Source organism: Protopterus annectens, chromosome 3.part1, assembly GCF_019279795.1.
Source record: "Protopterus annectens isolate FY-2018-M chromosome 3.part1, PAN1.0, whole genome shotgun sequence".
In the NCBI taxonomy this organism is placed as follows: Eukaryota; Metazoa; Chordata; order Ceratodontiformes; family Protopteridae; genus Protopterus; species Protopterus annectens.
The window spans coordinates 323,135,559-323,153,033 of record NC_056732.1 but is presented as its reverse complement, the minus strand read 5'-3'; the positions used below and the strand labels follow the sequence as shown (position 1 = coordinate 323,153,033).

The window sequence follows — 17,475 nt, the reverse complement described above, 5'->3', positions numbered from 1 at the left end:
TTTCCAAGTTTATTTTCTTCTCATCTGGTCTTTCACCATATATTTATTCTTTTGCATTTTGGCACATTCAGTTGTTGCCTTATTTTACCTGCTTGTGGTTTGATTTCCATTCCTGCTTGACACCAATATGTTTCTGCTAGCTTAAGCAGGGAAGCATATTAGATTTATTCTCCTCATGTTCAAAACGTTCACTACATTTGGGTCTTGTGACGTCAGCATATATGTGTGGAGTCCCACGACTGCAGATTTATACATGTAATCAATTTCAAGGAGGCCCATTCCTCCTTCGGAACGGGAAATGTATAATCTTGGTATGCACTGATTTTCATAGATCATTTGGTGAGCATGAAGCATCCTTCTTGTTTTCCTATCTAATCTATCCAACACATTTTGGGGCCAGTCAATCACTCCAAAGCTGTAAGTTAGGACAGGAAGAGCAAACTGGTTTATAGCTTGGAATATGTTCCTAGATATCAATGCTGTTTTCAGGACTAATTTAAGTATTCTAAAGTATTCCTTACTAAGTAATAAAAAATAGTAAGAACGGAGCAAAAGCGGAAATGTAAAATACAATGATGTTTTATTCTTCAATACAAAAACGGATAAGCGCGCTTTCGCTTATAGCTTCATCAGATCCATAAATAAAAATCATTCACACACAGCATTTTATACACAGATTTAAAAAATAGATAACCAATCAAGATTCTACACTGATTAATGTCTTAAAGATACAATGTGTATCAGTGACATATACTAGTAGATTCATTCTCTAAATAATACATAGATGTATAAATATTCAGAGCATATATAAGATTCGCAATGAAAGATGTAAGACCAGAATAAATACATGTGCTAAGTATATAATTTTACACATGTAGTGTCCTTCTAATAATAATAACAACATAATCTAAGGACCAGTTCATGATATAAAATGTATGAAAAGTATATATATACACATGAAAAACATGTATTTATTCTGGTCTTACATCTTTCATTGCGAATCTTATATATGCTCTGAATATTTATACATCTATGTATTATTTAGAGAATGAATCTACTAGTATATGTCACTGATACACATTGTATCTTTAAGACATTAATTGGTGTAGAATCTTGATTGGCTATTTATTTTTTAAATCTGTGTATAAAATGCTGTGTGTGAATGATTTTTATTTATGGATCTGATGAAGCTATAAGCGAAAGCACGCTTACCCGTTTTTGTATTGAAGAATAAAACATCATTGTATTTTACATTTCCGCTTTTGCTCCGTTCTTCCTATTTTTTATTACTTTGGACTTTGTTGAAGTACAGTTACGGAGCATTTACCTGGTTTGATAGCAGTGAACCTTCTGTTTTTGATTATTTTATTCCTTACTAAGTTTTATTTGCATTTGCTCATGTTTTACTGTTGATCCTTCATCAACTCCCACATATTTATACACTACCTCTTGCTCAATTTCTTTTATATCACATTATTGTCCCAAACTGATGTTTTCTTGGTGCTGCAATTTTCCTGCTTTAAAGGTTGCTTTTACACATTTATCAAGACCAAATGACATTTTTATATCATCTGAAAAAGTTTTGACAACTTGCAGTTGTGCTTTCAGTTCCTCATCTGTTGAGGTATACAGTTTTAAATCATTGACAAAAAGAAAATGAGAAGTCTTTACACTTTGTTGTTTTCCAGAAGCCAAATTATAGCCATGGCCTAAGCTGTTGAGTAGACAGCTTAATGGGTTAACTGCAAGGCAGAATAGCAGTGGTGACACAGAGTCACCCTGAAATATCCCCCTTTGAATTTTTGCCCTTGAAACAATAATTTGTACTTTATCATGGCTTAATTGCAAAGTGGTCTGCCACTTTTCACGGTCACTATAATGTAGTAGATCACTGTAGGATGTATCTTATACATTTTAAGCACTCTTTTATCCATGAATGTGGGCTACTATCAAATGCCTTTTTGTAGTCAATCCATGACATACTTAGATTCTTCCCCTTTTTACAGTTCTCCGCTATGACTTTATTTAACAGCAAATTATCCTTAGTTCCGTATGACTTTCTTTTATTGCCCTTTTGTTCTATTGCCATAATTGAGTTTTCTTCTAAATGACTACAGACTCTGTCAGCATCAATTCCAGTGTATAGTTTATATGTCGTCAAAAGGCAAGTTATTGGTCTACAATTTTTAGGGTAGCTTGCAGGTTCACTCTTAAGTAGGAGCATTGTTTTTCCTGTTGTTAGCCAGGATGGTGTCTGTTCGGAGTACGCATATAAATATTTCTTACTCATGGCTAAATCTTCATCCAAAGATGTTAATACTTTTAACCAGAAGTTAGGTACATCTGAGGCTGAGGTTTTCCAATTAGAGGCTTTTCTTACCTTTGTTTCAATTTCTCTGGCTGTTGCTTCATCCCATTTCATATCCTGTACCTTTAAACTTCTTATTCTTTCTTTTACTTCTTCTGTCCATTTAGCATCTTTGTTATGTTTTACAGGATCTTCATAAATACTTCTCCAAAATGTATCTATTTCTTCTTTTTTGGTGGTCTTTCAATTCCTTTTACCTTGTTTCCCAACCCTCTATAAAACTTTTTTGGGTCATCAATAAATTGCTAATTTTGGACTTTTCCTTTCTATTTATTTGTGTACCTGCTAAGTTTTTCTGCCTGTGCTCAAAGTTTTAGCTTGTTATTTGCAATAGTGTATGACAGAACCTGGTCTGTTCTAATACTACGCATTGCTTTTATTACATCTATCTTTCTTAGTATTTTTGTTGATCTGTTCCCTCTTCTATATTCTTCTAACAGTGGCACTTCTTGTCTTAATTGCTTTATAGTCTTTTCTAGTCGATACTTCCATGACGGTATCGGATTTTTCCCCTTCCTTTCCCTCACTACCCTGTGTTCTTGCAGTAGGACTGTATCAATTATTAATTTAGCTACACAGTTAATATAGCCTGTTTACTTCTGTTATATTGCATGGATCTCTATGGATAGTCTTAATTACTGTGTTCATTTGTTTTATCAAACTTCTGACTTTTTGGGTTTTATTGACCTTCTGCTGTCTATTTCTTTCATTGATCTTATTATGTCTTTCTCCATTTAATCAATCAACTCTTCTCTTAGCTCGTTTTCTTCTAAACTGAGGGCACATTTTTTATTTTCCATTTACTACAGGCTTTCTAAACAAAGTTCTATAGCATATTCCTGTGACACATTCTCTTCAATTTCATCCTCTGTCAGCTGTTGTTCTGTCACATGGGAACTTACTGGCCTATCACTCCTCAACATTGACTGCGTCAGAGTTTCTACAGTTTCCCATTCCTTCCCTTGCTATCCAGCTTCAAGTGAACATTTATACTGGTTTCTTTTGGAAGGCTCAAAAATATCTTCATATGGCACCTGACCAATTGTTTCCCATTCCACTGGTTTCCCCTTAATTTGGATATCCATTGCTCTATCTTGTTGTGGTGCTTTCTGAATTAGATTTTCTACACTGAATCCATCACTTCTCAGGTACTCCATAACCTCAGTTTCTATTTCTTTAACTTCTCCATTGCTAATCTCCTTTTCTACTTTTCCTCTTTGTCTTCTTATTTTTTGTATTATAAGGTTTTCCATATCCGGACTCCTTTGCCTGCATTTCTCTTTGAATATCTTTGGTGCTGCTCTTTTTGTAATGGTTAGTTTTGCTTTCTCCTTTGCATAAATATTACACTATATTAAATCTCTTTTTCTTTCCCATGTCCATATGAGATGTCTCCTGATCTTTCTGCTTTACGTTACTTTGTGGACTCACTCCATCTTGCTGTGATATAACCGGTGTTAGACCTTCCACACCAAATCCTTCACTTCGCAGGCACTCCATAACTTCACCTTCTATTTTTTTAATGTCTACTTTACAAATCTTCTTTTCTACGTTCCCTCTTTGTGATATTATTTTCTTTATTATGAAAATTTCCATATATGGATGCCTTTGCCTGTATTTCTCTTTGAATATATTTGGAGCTTCTCTCTTTATATTGATTAATTTAGTTTTCTCATTTGCATAAATATTGCACCATATCAAACCTCTCTTTCTTTCCCATGTCCATATTCCTTTTTTATAGTTTTAAAAATCTCGAGGTTTTGTTGTTTATATTTTTGCACTTCCTCAGATGCTTCTTTTTCCAAACAGATCAGTCTTTCTTGATCTTTATGCTCTTTTTCACAAATCTCTTGTATTAATGAATACAAATTTTTATTTGAAGCTTCTGACAGTTTTTCTCGTGGAAGTATTTTTCTTTCCTCTAATTTCTCTCTTAATCATTTTGTATATCTTGTGTCTGGAAATTCTGGGCTTTTTGCATAATAAGTGAAGAACAACAGCTAGCAAAGGAAAAGAGTTTGTATGGCTCCACAAAATTACCAAGCACAAACAAAACAAGAACTACCAAGACTCAGATGGAGAGAAGCATAAATTTAATCACAATTAAGCAAAACTAAAATAAGCATATAAAATGATTATAAAACAGATAAGTGCTTTTGGAAACTTCCTTCCTCAGATCATCATTCATAAAAAACAAAGACAATTAATACAATTCCTCAACCAATCAAACAATACAATTTAGGGCAACACCTTCTCATCCTGAATATCATTGGCCAAAAAGGACTGGCACATATGAGGCTAAAACCAACCGGATTTCATTGTTTAAGACTACGGCCTCCCAGCACAGGCTTTAATGGTGGAGTGCATTTAAACCAGGATCTTTGTCGGCTTGTAGATCGGCTATCCACTGGGCTTTTGCCACCTTTGTAAAATTACGTAAACCACCTCCTCTTAAATTTGGGTTCGAAATCTGTAGCACTAAGAAAGAAAACTATGCAAGGGAAGTTTGCCCTTGTGTTGAAACAATGCCTTTCTGTTATTCTTCAGTCTAATGTCACTTAAATGCTGCAAGATGCGATCTTTCAACCTTCTGTTCGTTTTGCCTACATAAAACTTAGTGAAGGCATCATATCTTGCAAGATATACTACATTCTCAGTGCAACAGTCAGCATATCAGAAATGTATTTACATGTTTTGCAGCGCCAACAAAAAAAGTCCCAGTCCTGTTTGAACCAACAACACTATTTACACAGAATGAATCATTATTGCAGAGCAAACGTTTGATTCATATTGTTCTTAAAGGAGAACCTAAGCTGTTCACCAACCACTGATTTGTCACTCACGGTACTGCAAAGCATGTAAATACATTTCTGATGTTAAAAGTTTCACACATCCTCTGACTGGGAAGGTATATCAGCCTAAATTTTTTGCTGACTGCTGCACTGAGAATATAGTATAAAAACAAGTGTAGCGGTACTCAACTTCAGGCAGCTCAGTACAAACTTTCCTGGCTTTACAGGTTCACAGCTTCTCCGGTAAAAGCAGGAATGGAGATGCACAACATCGGGCAGCCCAAAACAAACAATTGCTAGGCCATGCAATGAGAATAGAGCTCTCCAGAAGACACAGTTTGCCAATATAAATATGCAGTGCTAACCAGTTTCCATAAAAAAATACCCTAGAACAGTGTGGTTTTCCCTTCCCCTACGAGAAACAAAGCACACATTATAAAAGGGAAAAAATCGCTAAAAGCAAGCAACAGCTGTCTAAATATCTGATATTAATACAATAAAAGAACACTGCCTATAGTAGGGTATAGTGCACTCAGCCTTAAGAAATCAATACTAGAGCAGTGAATTTTTCCTTCTCTCACAAGAGAAAAAGAATCTAAAAGTTCCAAATGAAAAAAAAAATCAATAAACATAAACAAGTACAATTGCAATATTAGCTGTAAAAATAAAAGTAATTTTCCTAATCATATGGTCTTGGAGTCGAGTCTTCCTCGGTAAAATCAGAAGCAAAGAGGTGCAATACAAGGCATTGCACCATAAACGACAGCTTTGTCATGGAACACAACTGAAAATAAAGCACAACAGAATAGTCAGCCAATAGGTAGATCCAGCTCTAAATGGCTTCCAGCAAATAGTCACTTACAAAAGTGCATTTTTCCTTTCTCCTACTACAGAAAAAAACAGCAAACATTCCCAAAAACATCACAAAAAGCAGCAATAGCACTGTCAGTATTAGCTGCTATTAGTATTAGTATAATATTAGTACATGGCCACTAGAAACACACAGTGCACCCTGCCTTAATAATTGAAGCCAACCACGGTATAGCTTTCCCTTCTTCCACAAGATAAAAAGCAACAATATTTCAAAAGAAAAAATCACTAAATAAACAACAGCAGTCTCAATATAAGTTGTAAAAGTCATGTCCCTGATATTATGGGTTTGATTCAGAGTCTTCTCCAATTTAAACAGGGCAGAGGTGGGTGCTTAAGGACAATTTAAACAGGAGCAGAGGTGTATAAGGACAATTTAAACAGGAGCAGAGGTGCTTAAGGCTGAGCAGTTTGGCACAAACATGTAAGGCAGCACAATGTAGCTGAAAATAAAGCACACCAGAACAGGCAGTCAGACAACACAAACACACAATGTTAACCAGCTTCCAGCAAATAACTGCCTAGAACAGTGCAGTTTTTCCCCCTTCACCCACTACAGAATAAACAGCAAAACTTCAAAATGCAAAGAAAAAAAATCACTAACAGCAAACAATGTCAGTCTCACTATTAGCTGATATAATAAAAATATTAGCAAATAGGCATTCTCTGTCATTTCTCATATGAATTCTGAAATCTTGAAGAACTAGAGTCAGTAGGTGGTAGTGGTTTTTCAAATTTCTTTTATATAATACAATTTTTAATAAGACAAAACTGAACTGATAAGATGCAGCAGACAGATACAGCAGTAAAGAACAACAATAATACTAAATGTAACTAATCCTAAACTCAACTGCATACAGTTATGTATAATAATCTAAAAGTAGGTGGCAGCTTATCAATCAACAAACCCACACAGCAGTCCCCAAAAATTCAAGATACTCTGAACAGCTGTTAACTGCATATGCACAAACAACAGACAGAGTTTTCCTTTCTATAAATCACAGTTACATTGAGGTGCCCCCCCCATCTACTATTACTTACTGATTTATTTATTTACATTTGTACAAGGTCAGTGGTGGCTCAGGAAGAAAAGTTTAAAAATATATAACACTTCAAAGCTCCTATAGCTATTTCAAGCAGCAGTTACATAAAGATAATAGAATACCAAGTTGAAAACATACACAATATTTACAACTGTTGAAATATGTAAACAGTACAATCACTTGTGACAATAAACAGTATTTACAATTGTGGTAATAATGCATCATTGAACTGCTCCACAAAAGCACAAGCAAAACAGGGAATATTGCAACAGAGATAAACTCTGAAAATTGGTGATATTCCAGCATCATGCCTAAAGAGCTCTTCAGCCAAACTTAGTATCACATACACAACATTATTTGGGAGCCGTTAGCAGGGGTTACAGGCTGGGCAGTCAGTCACAACATTAGAGTATTTTAGATTGTGTAGGTCTTTTTTGATACTTGCTGAATCTGTGAATTAGCAAGTAGGGGAAGAGCAGACATGGCCAGGAGATGAATAATAAGGTTCCTAATTTGCATATGAAGGCTTGCTGACATTCCAGCTGCCTTAGTGGCCAAGGAATACTTTTCCAGAGTTTGTCAACATAATTGGAATATACAGCATCACCACGAGAATTTTGTGATTTTAGAATATAAGCAAATTGCTTATCTTTGGACCACAGGAACCTGGAGTAAATGTAACACTGCAGGAGTAAGATTAATGATGGGCACTTAATTAATCAGTAGAGAATTCTACATGCATGTTACAGCTGGCTAAAATATTTTGGGAATTCCATCCAATGAAGTTTTCGAACTGCTATGCAATGGTAGGACCTGGTGGGGAGATCTACTGCAAATTTAGCGATTTTGTTAAGAAATTGTTCAAAGCTGGTAATCTAAGTTGAGTGTAGGTTTTTAAAAGAGGAGGAAGCCTACATAAGAAGGAAGACGCAGTAACTAGATAAGCTTCTTCAGTAATGTAGAGTCTTGCACAGTACAAGAGTCATAGGCTTTCATTTTTTTTTGTCATTGTCAAATTTAAGACATTCATCTACAGTGAATCCAAGTAGTTTGATACTAATTGTAGAGTATTAATATAATCTTAAACTGCAACTGTGCAACATCTAGTGAGAACTTGTATCCCCAAATTTGCATGTGACCTCTTCATAGGGAAAACTCCAGAGAAGGAAAGAAGCCCATCTTCCCTTCCTAATTCTGTGGCAGATCTAATACTACATAAATCTATCTAGTACTTTTCAAACTCCCACACAATCTCTAACACCTTCTCCATCAGTGAGGAAGTATTCCAAATCTCAAGAATCAGTTTCCATTGCCAAGGTCTAGTTCATCACAATACATCCCCTTCCTGCCTGCCACACCACTGCAGCTGACACTCTACCCTTTGCCTTATGGTTGGTCAGCTTGTACAGCAGCTTTGTGCAGCTTTTGTATGTGGAGTCTCACTTGACTATGTGGATCATGCAGCTTCTAGGTTCTCACTCGAAGATACCACCCCTGTGTCTGGCTCAGCAGGCAGGTTCCTGCATCCCTGCTCTAGATTAGATTCCTTATGCTTTATAGGACTCATAATGGTAATCATATCTTGTTCTTTGATTAGCCCTCCTTTTAGACTAGTCTCCAGACAGCATAGCTCTGAGACAGCTTCCTACAATGTGTAATGAGCAAAAATATTCAGTCATCATATTTCCTTCTAATTGTTCTCTAGCCTCCCCTCCTCCAAATAAAACGTACAGACATCAGTCAGACACAGACACACACAGACACAAACACACAGACACACACACACACACACACACACACACACACACACACACACACACACACACACACACACACACACACACACACACACACACACGCACACACACACATTCAGTCTCAATATGCCACCCTTGGTCTAGCTGCTCCAAAATTATCATATAAAAATTTTGCAGTGCATGAAGCAGTCTCATTACACTCAAAAACAGCTAAATCATATCCTGGTTCAGCTCTGCCAAAGCATGAGACCCAACCTTAACAATGCTTAGAGGGGTGTTTAACAATTGTTAAGCACCCCATAGGTGCTGTTAACATTATATCTGGACTAAAAACAGGCAGCGCTGACCAGTAAACAGCAGCAGCAAGACATGAAATGGCTTTGTTTAAACTCTCATTTCTGCCTGCTGAGCTTCACTCTTGAGGTGTATTTTTTGGCATCCATGTCCCAAACATATAATAAAAAGTTTATGATCACCGACCTGTTCATAATCCTCTATATCGCTGCATTTAATGAAAACAATTACCTGTCATTTTTAGCTTTTGAAGGTCTTGGAATATTCTTTGTCTCCTTCACTGTTTATCAGTGGAGTTCTTCGTCTTGCTCCTCCTATTTTTCATTTTGTGCAAAGTTTTATAAAACAAGCAGTGGTAGTCTTTCTTTTGACAGATAGGTTTCCGAACAGATATGAGTGTGAAAATGCAGTTAGTTCAACAAAGGCCATTGTGAGGCAAATTCTTCTTTCATTGAGATCAAGTGACTTCAGAGCGGATTACATCAGTAAAGGGGAACTGGGCTGTGGAACCGTGCTCCCTACAGAATACAGTTTTCAAATTTCTGCTAATGTTTTGTGTTTGATCCCATGCAGAGCTGGAAAGTTTGTCTTTTGCTCTTACATCAAACAGTCAACAACCATCAGCTCCTATACAACAAGGTTTTCTTTAGTCTTTTTCCACCTGAAGGTCCCTTTCTATTGAAACTATATCAAATCTTCAGTACAAGTTGCCACAGAAAGGTAAACAGTTGCAATCGCATTAGCAATAAATTGTCAACTACAGTTATGTAAAACGTTAACAAATAAAAGTTGGAGCCAGAAGAAAAGAAGTTTATTAAGAAGTATAAGGAAGTTGAAACAAAGAAGTTCAACAAATTTATAGGTAATATAACCTGGATCCAGGGTATGACATAAAACATGCACAAAATAAAACAACGAATGAAACATGCACAAAATAAAACAATGATTTTAATTTTTTAACTGCACATTCATAGAAATAGACACAGAGAGACAATGGAGAAAAGAGGGAGCCAGACAGCTAGCACGACAAAAAACAGATCCAGAAAGACTGAAACCACTGCTACCATATGCTGTAGATTTTTTTTTACTTGGCAAAAAGTAGTGCTGGGTAGTATAACTTCAGATTTAAACTGTTGAACTGTTCACTGCCAAAGAGATCCAAAGTCATTGAAAAGGGTGTACATTAGGAATCAAACCCAGCCCTAAAGTAACCAACTAAGAGCTGGATACAATAACTCCACCTATAGTCTAGAAATAACTAAACAGTGAACAGCATGAGATGGATGATAAACATATAAGGGAACTGCACAGCTGCACTTTTGCAATCTTGTCAACCAAACAGCAGGTAAAGATCATTGCTTTCTGTTAACACAATGATAAGTACACAATTTCAAGTAGCAGGAAATCATCTTGATAATTATGAACGGGCCACCTTACTTTTAACTGTCTTAAAATACACAAAACACCAAACATAACTGTAACTCCAAATTCTTTGTCTATTTCTTCCAAACCAATAAAGCAGCAATCGAAAGTCTGCATTTAAATTCCTGTATCATTCCGTGATATGTATCACTAGCTAAATATTTTTAACAGTAATTTATGCCATGGGGTATGTGTAAATACCATCAGTCATGGGGGAGACTGGAACAAGCAGCAAAAGTGAGTTGGTGGCATACTGTTGTAATATGCTGATTTAGGTCTAATAATAATAACAATAATGTTTATCTTCTGTAAGCAAAACATAATGTAATTGTGCAACAAAGTCACTATTTTTGCTGCTTATTAACCAACCAGTTTTGTAAATCTGTGTACTCACTGTGTATTGATTCAACTGGGCCTACCATGATTAACTGAAACCTAACTGTACTAATCACAATTGCTTGGATAAAACTACACGATACTATTGTCAGTATATAAAACAGTTAAACACATCTAATGGAGTTATGTTAGCATGTTTAACTGAAACCTAACTGTACTAATCACAACTGCTTGGATAAAACTACACGATACTATTGTCAGTATATAAAACAGTTAAACACATCTACTGGAGTTATGTTAGCATGTTTAACTGAAACCTAACTGTACTAATCACAATTGCTTGGATAAAACTACACGATACTATTGTCAGTATATAAAACAGTTAAACACATCTAATGGAGTTATGTTAGCTCCACCAGCAAAACAAGTAAACAAGATTTTTTTTGTCCCCCTTCACTCTATACTGTAGTTATATTTTCACTCTGAGTTTGCTGTAACTAGGTGAAACAACATTTAAAAAGAAAAAAATGATTCACTTTCTCTCTATCTCTCTGAGATGCTGCAATGTCAAAGTCAGGAAAATGTAATAACGTTCAATGTCAATCACATAGCTACAACATCAGTATGCAACTAGAAATGATGAAATGATGTATCAAGCAATATGCAATAATGTCTGAGCAATTATCACACAAGGAGGCATGTATCAAGTAGCTTAAATTCATGCTTATCTAACTGCTATTCAGCTCTTCTTTATCTTCAGCCAAGTAAATAAACTTTAAACCTGCAACCATGCCAGACTGTCAGGAAAATACTACTCTTCCAACATTTTACAACAGGAATTCTAGTTTTACATGCAACATGGTACACTTAAATACTAAAATGATATTTTACTTACCATCATTTAAAGTTGTAAAATCTAAAAAGCGATAGTCATAGGAAACACCTATCTTGGTCTCTACTTGTGACCTCTTCAGGGTTGAGTAGATTTTGCCTGGACTTTTTTCATCTGACTTTGCTAACTTTTGTAGTCTGCAGCCCATTTTAACAACTGAGAGAAAAGATCAAGAGTAGGATATCAGAGCTTCACCAAGATTCATTATTAACATGCATTCATTTCTGTATAAGCAGCACTGCTTTCAGGGCGTTTTAAAAGTGTAATAAAACAGCATAACAAAGGACTAAGAAACCACATCAATTATGTCTTCATATGTCTTCATGTCTTTTAAGGTGAAATTTTTGTTCAAGGCATTGAAAGCTGATAAACTGTAAGCATATAATTTGCATTATTCATTTTCTGAATCACAAACAGCAACCATTTTTGAAAACATGAAAATCTTTACCATGTTAAAAACAACATAAGCCTAATCATTTGCATAGCTGATTAATCATTGTGATTCAAATGGCACTTTTTCCCTGTGAATCATGCAGCAGAAAAATAACAGTTTTCTTAATTTATTCAGTGTGACTGCAGTAAACATAATAAACCAATTTGACCAGGTAATCAATGAATAGCATGTAATGTAATTAATAACAGCAGCCTAAAATAATGTGTAAATTAACCAGATGAACAGCATTCAGCGTGCTATGAAGACACAATGTTGAACAGCAGGACTTGTTAAAGTCAGAGATATATACCAACATAACGGTCTGTAACAAATAAATAATGCTTTCAGAGTCTATACGCAACAGATATACCTTAACTAATAATAAATGATGAGAAATCATTTCTTATATGAAGACAGATAATTCTAGGATTATCTAAGATCTATGTTTCCGTGAAAAAGAAAATGGAAATGCCTAGATTATTTTTGTAACTATTTCTTGCATTTCCTATATGCAGAGATATCCATGTCAATATAAGAGCAACAATCTGCTGGTAGAGCAAGTCCCTTTCCCACAGTAACTGTCAAGTTCTTACTTTTGCCCCAGTTCCCCACTGATCATTAAGACATGCCTCCAGGCAGCACTACTGGCCTGTTCATTCCTGATGTTGAGAATCCTAGAGCTCAGCAACTTTCTGGGATGTGGATCAAGTGTATCGGCAACAATGCCATCGTAGCAAGGACGAATATGGTTTCATAGTTTCATAGTTTCATAGTAGTGTACTAGGCTATCTGCCCGGGGGCATTTATAAGCCTAGCCAACAGTGATGTGGCTTCTGCCACCCCGTATTATATAGTTGCGCCTCTCTAGTAGTGACACATGTGGGACCCCATTATTTAGTAAACTATACCTCTGTCTAGTAGTGACACTGAGGTGACTCCCGGGGTAAACTTGCGATCTCCCATCCATGCATCGAGATTTTTCTTGAACAGTGCCAATGAAGGGCTCTGTCTCACATGAACTGGGATTTTGTTCCAGAGTATGGGTAACCTCTGTGTTATGAATCTATCCCTCCAGCATGTCCTATTCATATTTGTGCAGAGGTTGAAATCTTTAGCTCAAGTGGTTCTGGTGGATTTGGATATTTTGAGATGGAGCATGTCCATCAGTTCTTGGTTGGACATGGCCCTATATGTTAGGCACAAATCACCTCTGAGCAGGCGGTATGCTACTGAATAGAGCTGGAGTTTCTTTAATCTAGCTGGATAAGGCACATGTTTGAGACCTATGATCCTCTTGGTGAGGTACTTCTGGGGTCTTTCCAGTTGTTGCATGTGCCGGGTGAGATACATCCCAAATGGAGCATTATATTCAATCATGGGCCTGACAAGGGAGGAATATAGAGGTACAATGACCTCCTTTGATCTAGATGAGAATCCCTTCATGATGAGATGGGCAAGGTAGAATGTCTTTCTGACCACTTTGGCAACATGGTTGTCAAAGGAGAGGTCACTATCGACTTGAGTCCCCAGGTCTCTGATTACTTCTTCCGTATTCAGTAGGTTATTGTCTACGTGATAATTTGTGGGTACTTTGTTTTTCCCAAAGGGGATGACTATACATTTTTTGGCGTTAAGTTTGTGGCCATGATTCCGGCACCAGTTGTCCGTTTCAGTGAGACCTTTCTGTAGGATGTGTGTGTCAGCAGGTGAATCAACTATGGCCCCCAGTTTGCAGTCATCTGCAAACTTTGTCAGCCATAATCCTCCCATATTTGCTTTCACATCTGAGAAGTAAATGCCGAATAAGAGTGGTCCCAAGACTGAGCCCTGTGGGACACCACTCGTGACTGGTTTTGAGTCTGACATGGCTCCAGCAATTTTGACCTTATGGGTTCTGTTTGTTAGCCAGTTTGCTACCCATCTTGTGACATATGGATTTACATTTAGGCTGCTGAGCTTGTCTATGATGCCAGAGTGTGGTATCGTGTCAAAGGCTTTAGCCAAGTCCAAGTAGGCAGTGTGGACAGCCTTGCCCTCGTCGATGGCACTAGTGACTGTCTCAAGAAGTCAACCAGGTTTAAGAGGCAGGATCTGCCTTTACAAAACCGAACTGGGTGGGATCAAGGGTCTGCAGATCCCCAATGTCGCCATTTATGAGTTCCATGATGATTCTTTCCATAGCCTTGCAGACCAGGCTGGTCAAACTTATGGGGCGGTAGTTACCAGGGTCAGTAGAATTTCCCCTTTGTGGAGTGGGACCACTGTTGCTGTGCCAGTGTTCAGGTACATATCCTGTAGTGAGGCTAAGATTTAATAGCGTTCTTAGGGCGGGTTTAGTTCATCTTGACGTTCACGTAACACGCAACCGGGATACCATCGGGTCCCATAGATGCTGTGTTTTTGCTTTGTTGAGTGCTGATTTCACCTGTATGTCTGTGATGACAGGTAGGTTACATTCAGCAGGGATAATTACTTCATCTTTAGGGGTGAGGGAGGGAGAAATTTGCACTGAACCTATCTGCCAGAATATTGGCAATGTCGGTAGGGTCAGTGAATTTTTGTCGTTGTGTACTAACTCAGAGCATATCTGAGAATTTCCTCCCAAGGTTCTGACATAATTGAAGAAGGCCTTGTGATTGTCTTTGGTATCCTTGGCAATCTTTTCTCAAAGTTTGCTTTAGATGTTTTATGAGAGAACGTAGTTTTTACTTGTGCTGATCAGGGAAGCCTTTCCCTTGTGGGATTTGGCTTTGTCCTGCAGTAGCTTCCTTCTTTGTTGTACAGTTTGTTTATAGCGGGGTCCACCAAACCGGCGTTTTCCTTAGTGGAGAGGGTCTTGGTTTCAGTTGTGATTGCTTGATCCATGCATTCTTGGAGATGTCCGTAGAAGGCTTTTGTGAAGGATTCAGCATTTTGGGATGTGGTTTCCATTAACCCAGTAGGCTTAAAGGATATCATTTCTGACTTAAGGAGCGCAAAGTCAGCTTTTGAAAAGTTTTTCACTGTAGTCTTTTGTTCTGGGGGTGGGGTGGGATATGTACATCCAACGTGATCAGTTTATGATCAGATCTTACTAGTGAGGGGTTTATATCCGGTGCGGAGCATTTGGACCCCATGTTTGTGATAATCAGGTCAAGTATATTATCTCTCCTCGTGGAGAAGTGACCAGTTGCTCCATAGCATTTGAGTTAATGAATTCCAGGAATCTTTGGGCTAGGGTGTTAGGGCTAGAATAGTGGGCCCAGTCTATGTTGGGGTAGTTGAAGTCACCCAATATGATGGTGTTTGGTGTGACATTCATATCCTCCAGTGTTTTCAGGAATGCTTGATGGGATTCCTGGGATTGGGAGGGTGTTCTATAACATGCGACCAGTTGTATGGCAGTTTTGCCTATGGTGAGTAAAACTTGTATGGTTTCTGATGCTTCATGGGTAGCCACCAATCGAGAGGTGTAGGTGTCCTTTATGAAAATGGACACTCCTCCTCCTTGTGGTTCGCCTGGAACTTGAGGCGAAGCATGATATGAGGTATAGCCTGGTAGCTGGAGTGCTCTCAGGAGCCTTGAACCAGGTTTCAGTTACTGCACAGACATCGATGTTCTCCATACTGAGAAGTGCTTGAGTGCCTGCATCTTGAGATTTAGACTTCTGGCATTGAGCAGCATTACCCTTAATTTTTTCCATTTTTGTTTTTATGGAGGTTGATTTGTCCTTTGAGCATTGCCTAAAAAGGCACTATGGGGTGGCAAGAGCCTTGGCCAGTATCCGAAGCCCAGTGGTGACAGGTGCAAGCCATCCCTTGAAGCAACGTGGCTTGTCCAGCATGTCATCCCAGGCTGACAGACATTGGATCCCCTAGAATGACACCAGTGATTAAGCCAATTGTTAAAACTGATCATTTTGTCTTTGTACTGAGGCATCATACTTGGTGAAGGCAGGGTGCTGCTCAGGGTCAGGGTCATACCAGTCTGGACTACATAATCGAGAGCTCCTCAATGTCTCTTTTCATGTAGTCCAGGGAGGTGCGTCTCAGGTCATTCACACCGCATGGACAATGACTGAATCATACTTGTACTTGCTTTGGAGTGACCTGAGTGCGTGTGTAATGTGGCGGATCCTTGCTCGATAGGCAGCTCACCGTTACCCTTTCCTTATTCAGCCTGGTAAGTGGAATGTCGGTGTGTCTGACTATAGAGTCACCTATTACTAATGTCTCTGGCATAGTGTTTTGCCTTAGGGGCTGTGATTGTGTGACACACCTGTTGCTTGAGGTATGTGTTGTAGGTGTTGCGTTTTGTGGGGGTGTATTTCTGGGTGTCTGCTTTGGAGGCCTCTGTTGTTTTGGTAAGTTTTTATAAGAGCCTCGAGTATGTCTTTGTGTTCTTATGTGTTTGGTTTGTAGTAGTGGTGGTTTTATGTGTGACCGGTTTTGCTTTGGGTGTGGGTACCTTCTCCTCCTGTCTGGTCTTGCCAGTCCTGAGTTGAGAGAGTTCAGCCTCCAGTCTGGCTATATAGTTGCATCTCTCACAAGTATATGTGTTAGTAGGAAGGAGGAGAGGGTTGTCTGTGTACATGAGACAATTGTAACATTGTCTTAAGATTCCCAGATTAACCAGCTGAACAAGAGAGGATGCTAGTGGTCTACCACTCGACATACTAGAATATTATAAGGAGTGCTGTGCCTTTAAGGGAAGTGGGTATTCACAGGGGGTAGTTCTACCTTAAACCCTAGTTCCTCCCCAATATGTGCTCACTGGTATCCAAAGAAACAACACGTAGTGGGCGTTTTTCATGCATGTTCATAACTATGTGTGTGAAATGATTAAATATCCCTGACCCTTGAAGACTAGCACCAATGGGTGTTCCCCACCCTACACCGGGGAATTCTACCATGGACAATGTGCCTCAGGTGCGCATCCACTCAGTCCTCCACCTTAAAAGAGGTGGGCAAATTAAGCCTCACTGCTCCTGAATCACATTCCCCAAATTTCCATTACCTAATTAACAGAGTGTAGAAGGCACCTGCATCATGACACAGCCTTCTAGACATGTTTTAGATTTACATTTCTCTAAGCTAGAAAACGTCATTGCTCCTCTTTTTTATTTCATAAACATATCATCATTTCTTTTTTATTACTTTCCTTTTCTGCTCAGATTCTTCTCTGATCATTGGGCCACTCCCTTCCACTGTTCAAATGGCCTCTTTGTTCCACCAGAACAGGAGCCATGTGACTCACTCATTCCCTGGAGGCGAGGACTGGGCACAGTA

General features: G+C 38.1%; 1 protein-coding gene across 3 annotated transcripts in view; it reads right to left on the bottom strand.

The window, feature by feature from the left end:
• Positions 1-17,475, bottom strand: part of RFTN1 (raftlin, lipid raft linker 1) — a 2,439,049-nt gene that overhangs the window by 2,189,778 nt on the left and 231,796 nt on the right. For all 3 annotated transcript variants that reach the window (XM_044066769.1, XM_044066767.1, XM_044066768.1), the window contains exon 2: positions 11,778-11,930. In XM_044066769.1, the coding sequence (XP_043922704.1) occupies positions 11,778-11,922 (145 nt within the window). In that variant the 5' untranslated portion in view covers positions 11,923-11,930. The remainder of the gene's footprint in view (positions 1-11,777; positions 11,931-17,475) is intronic.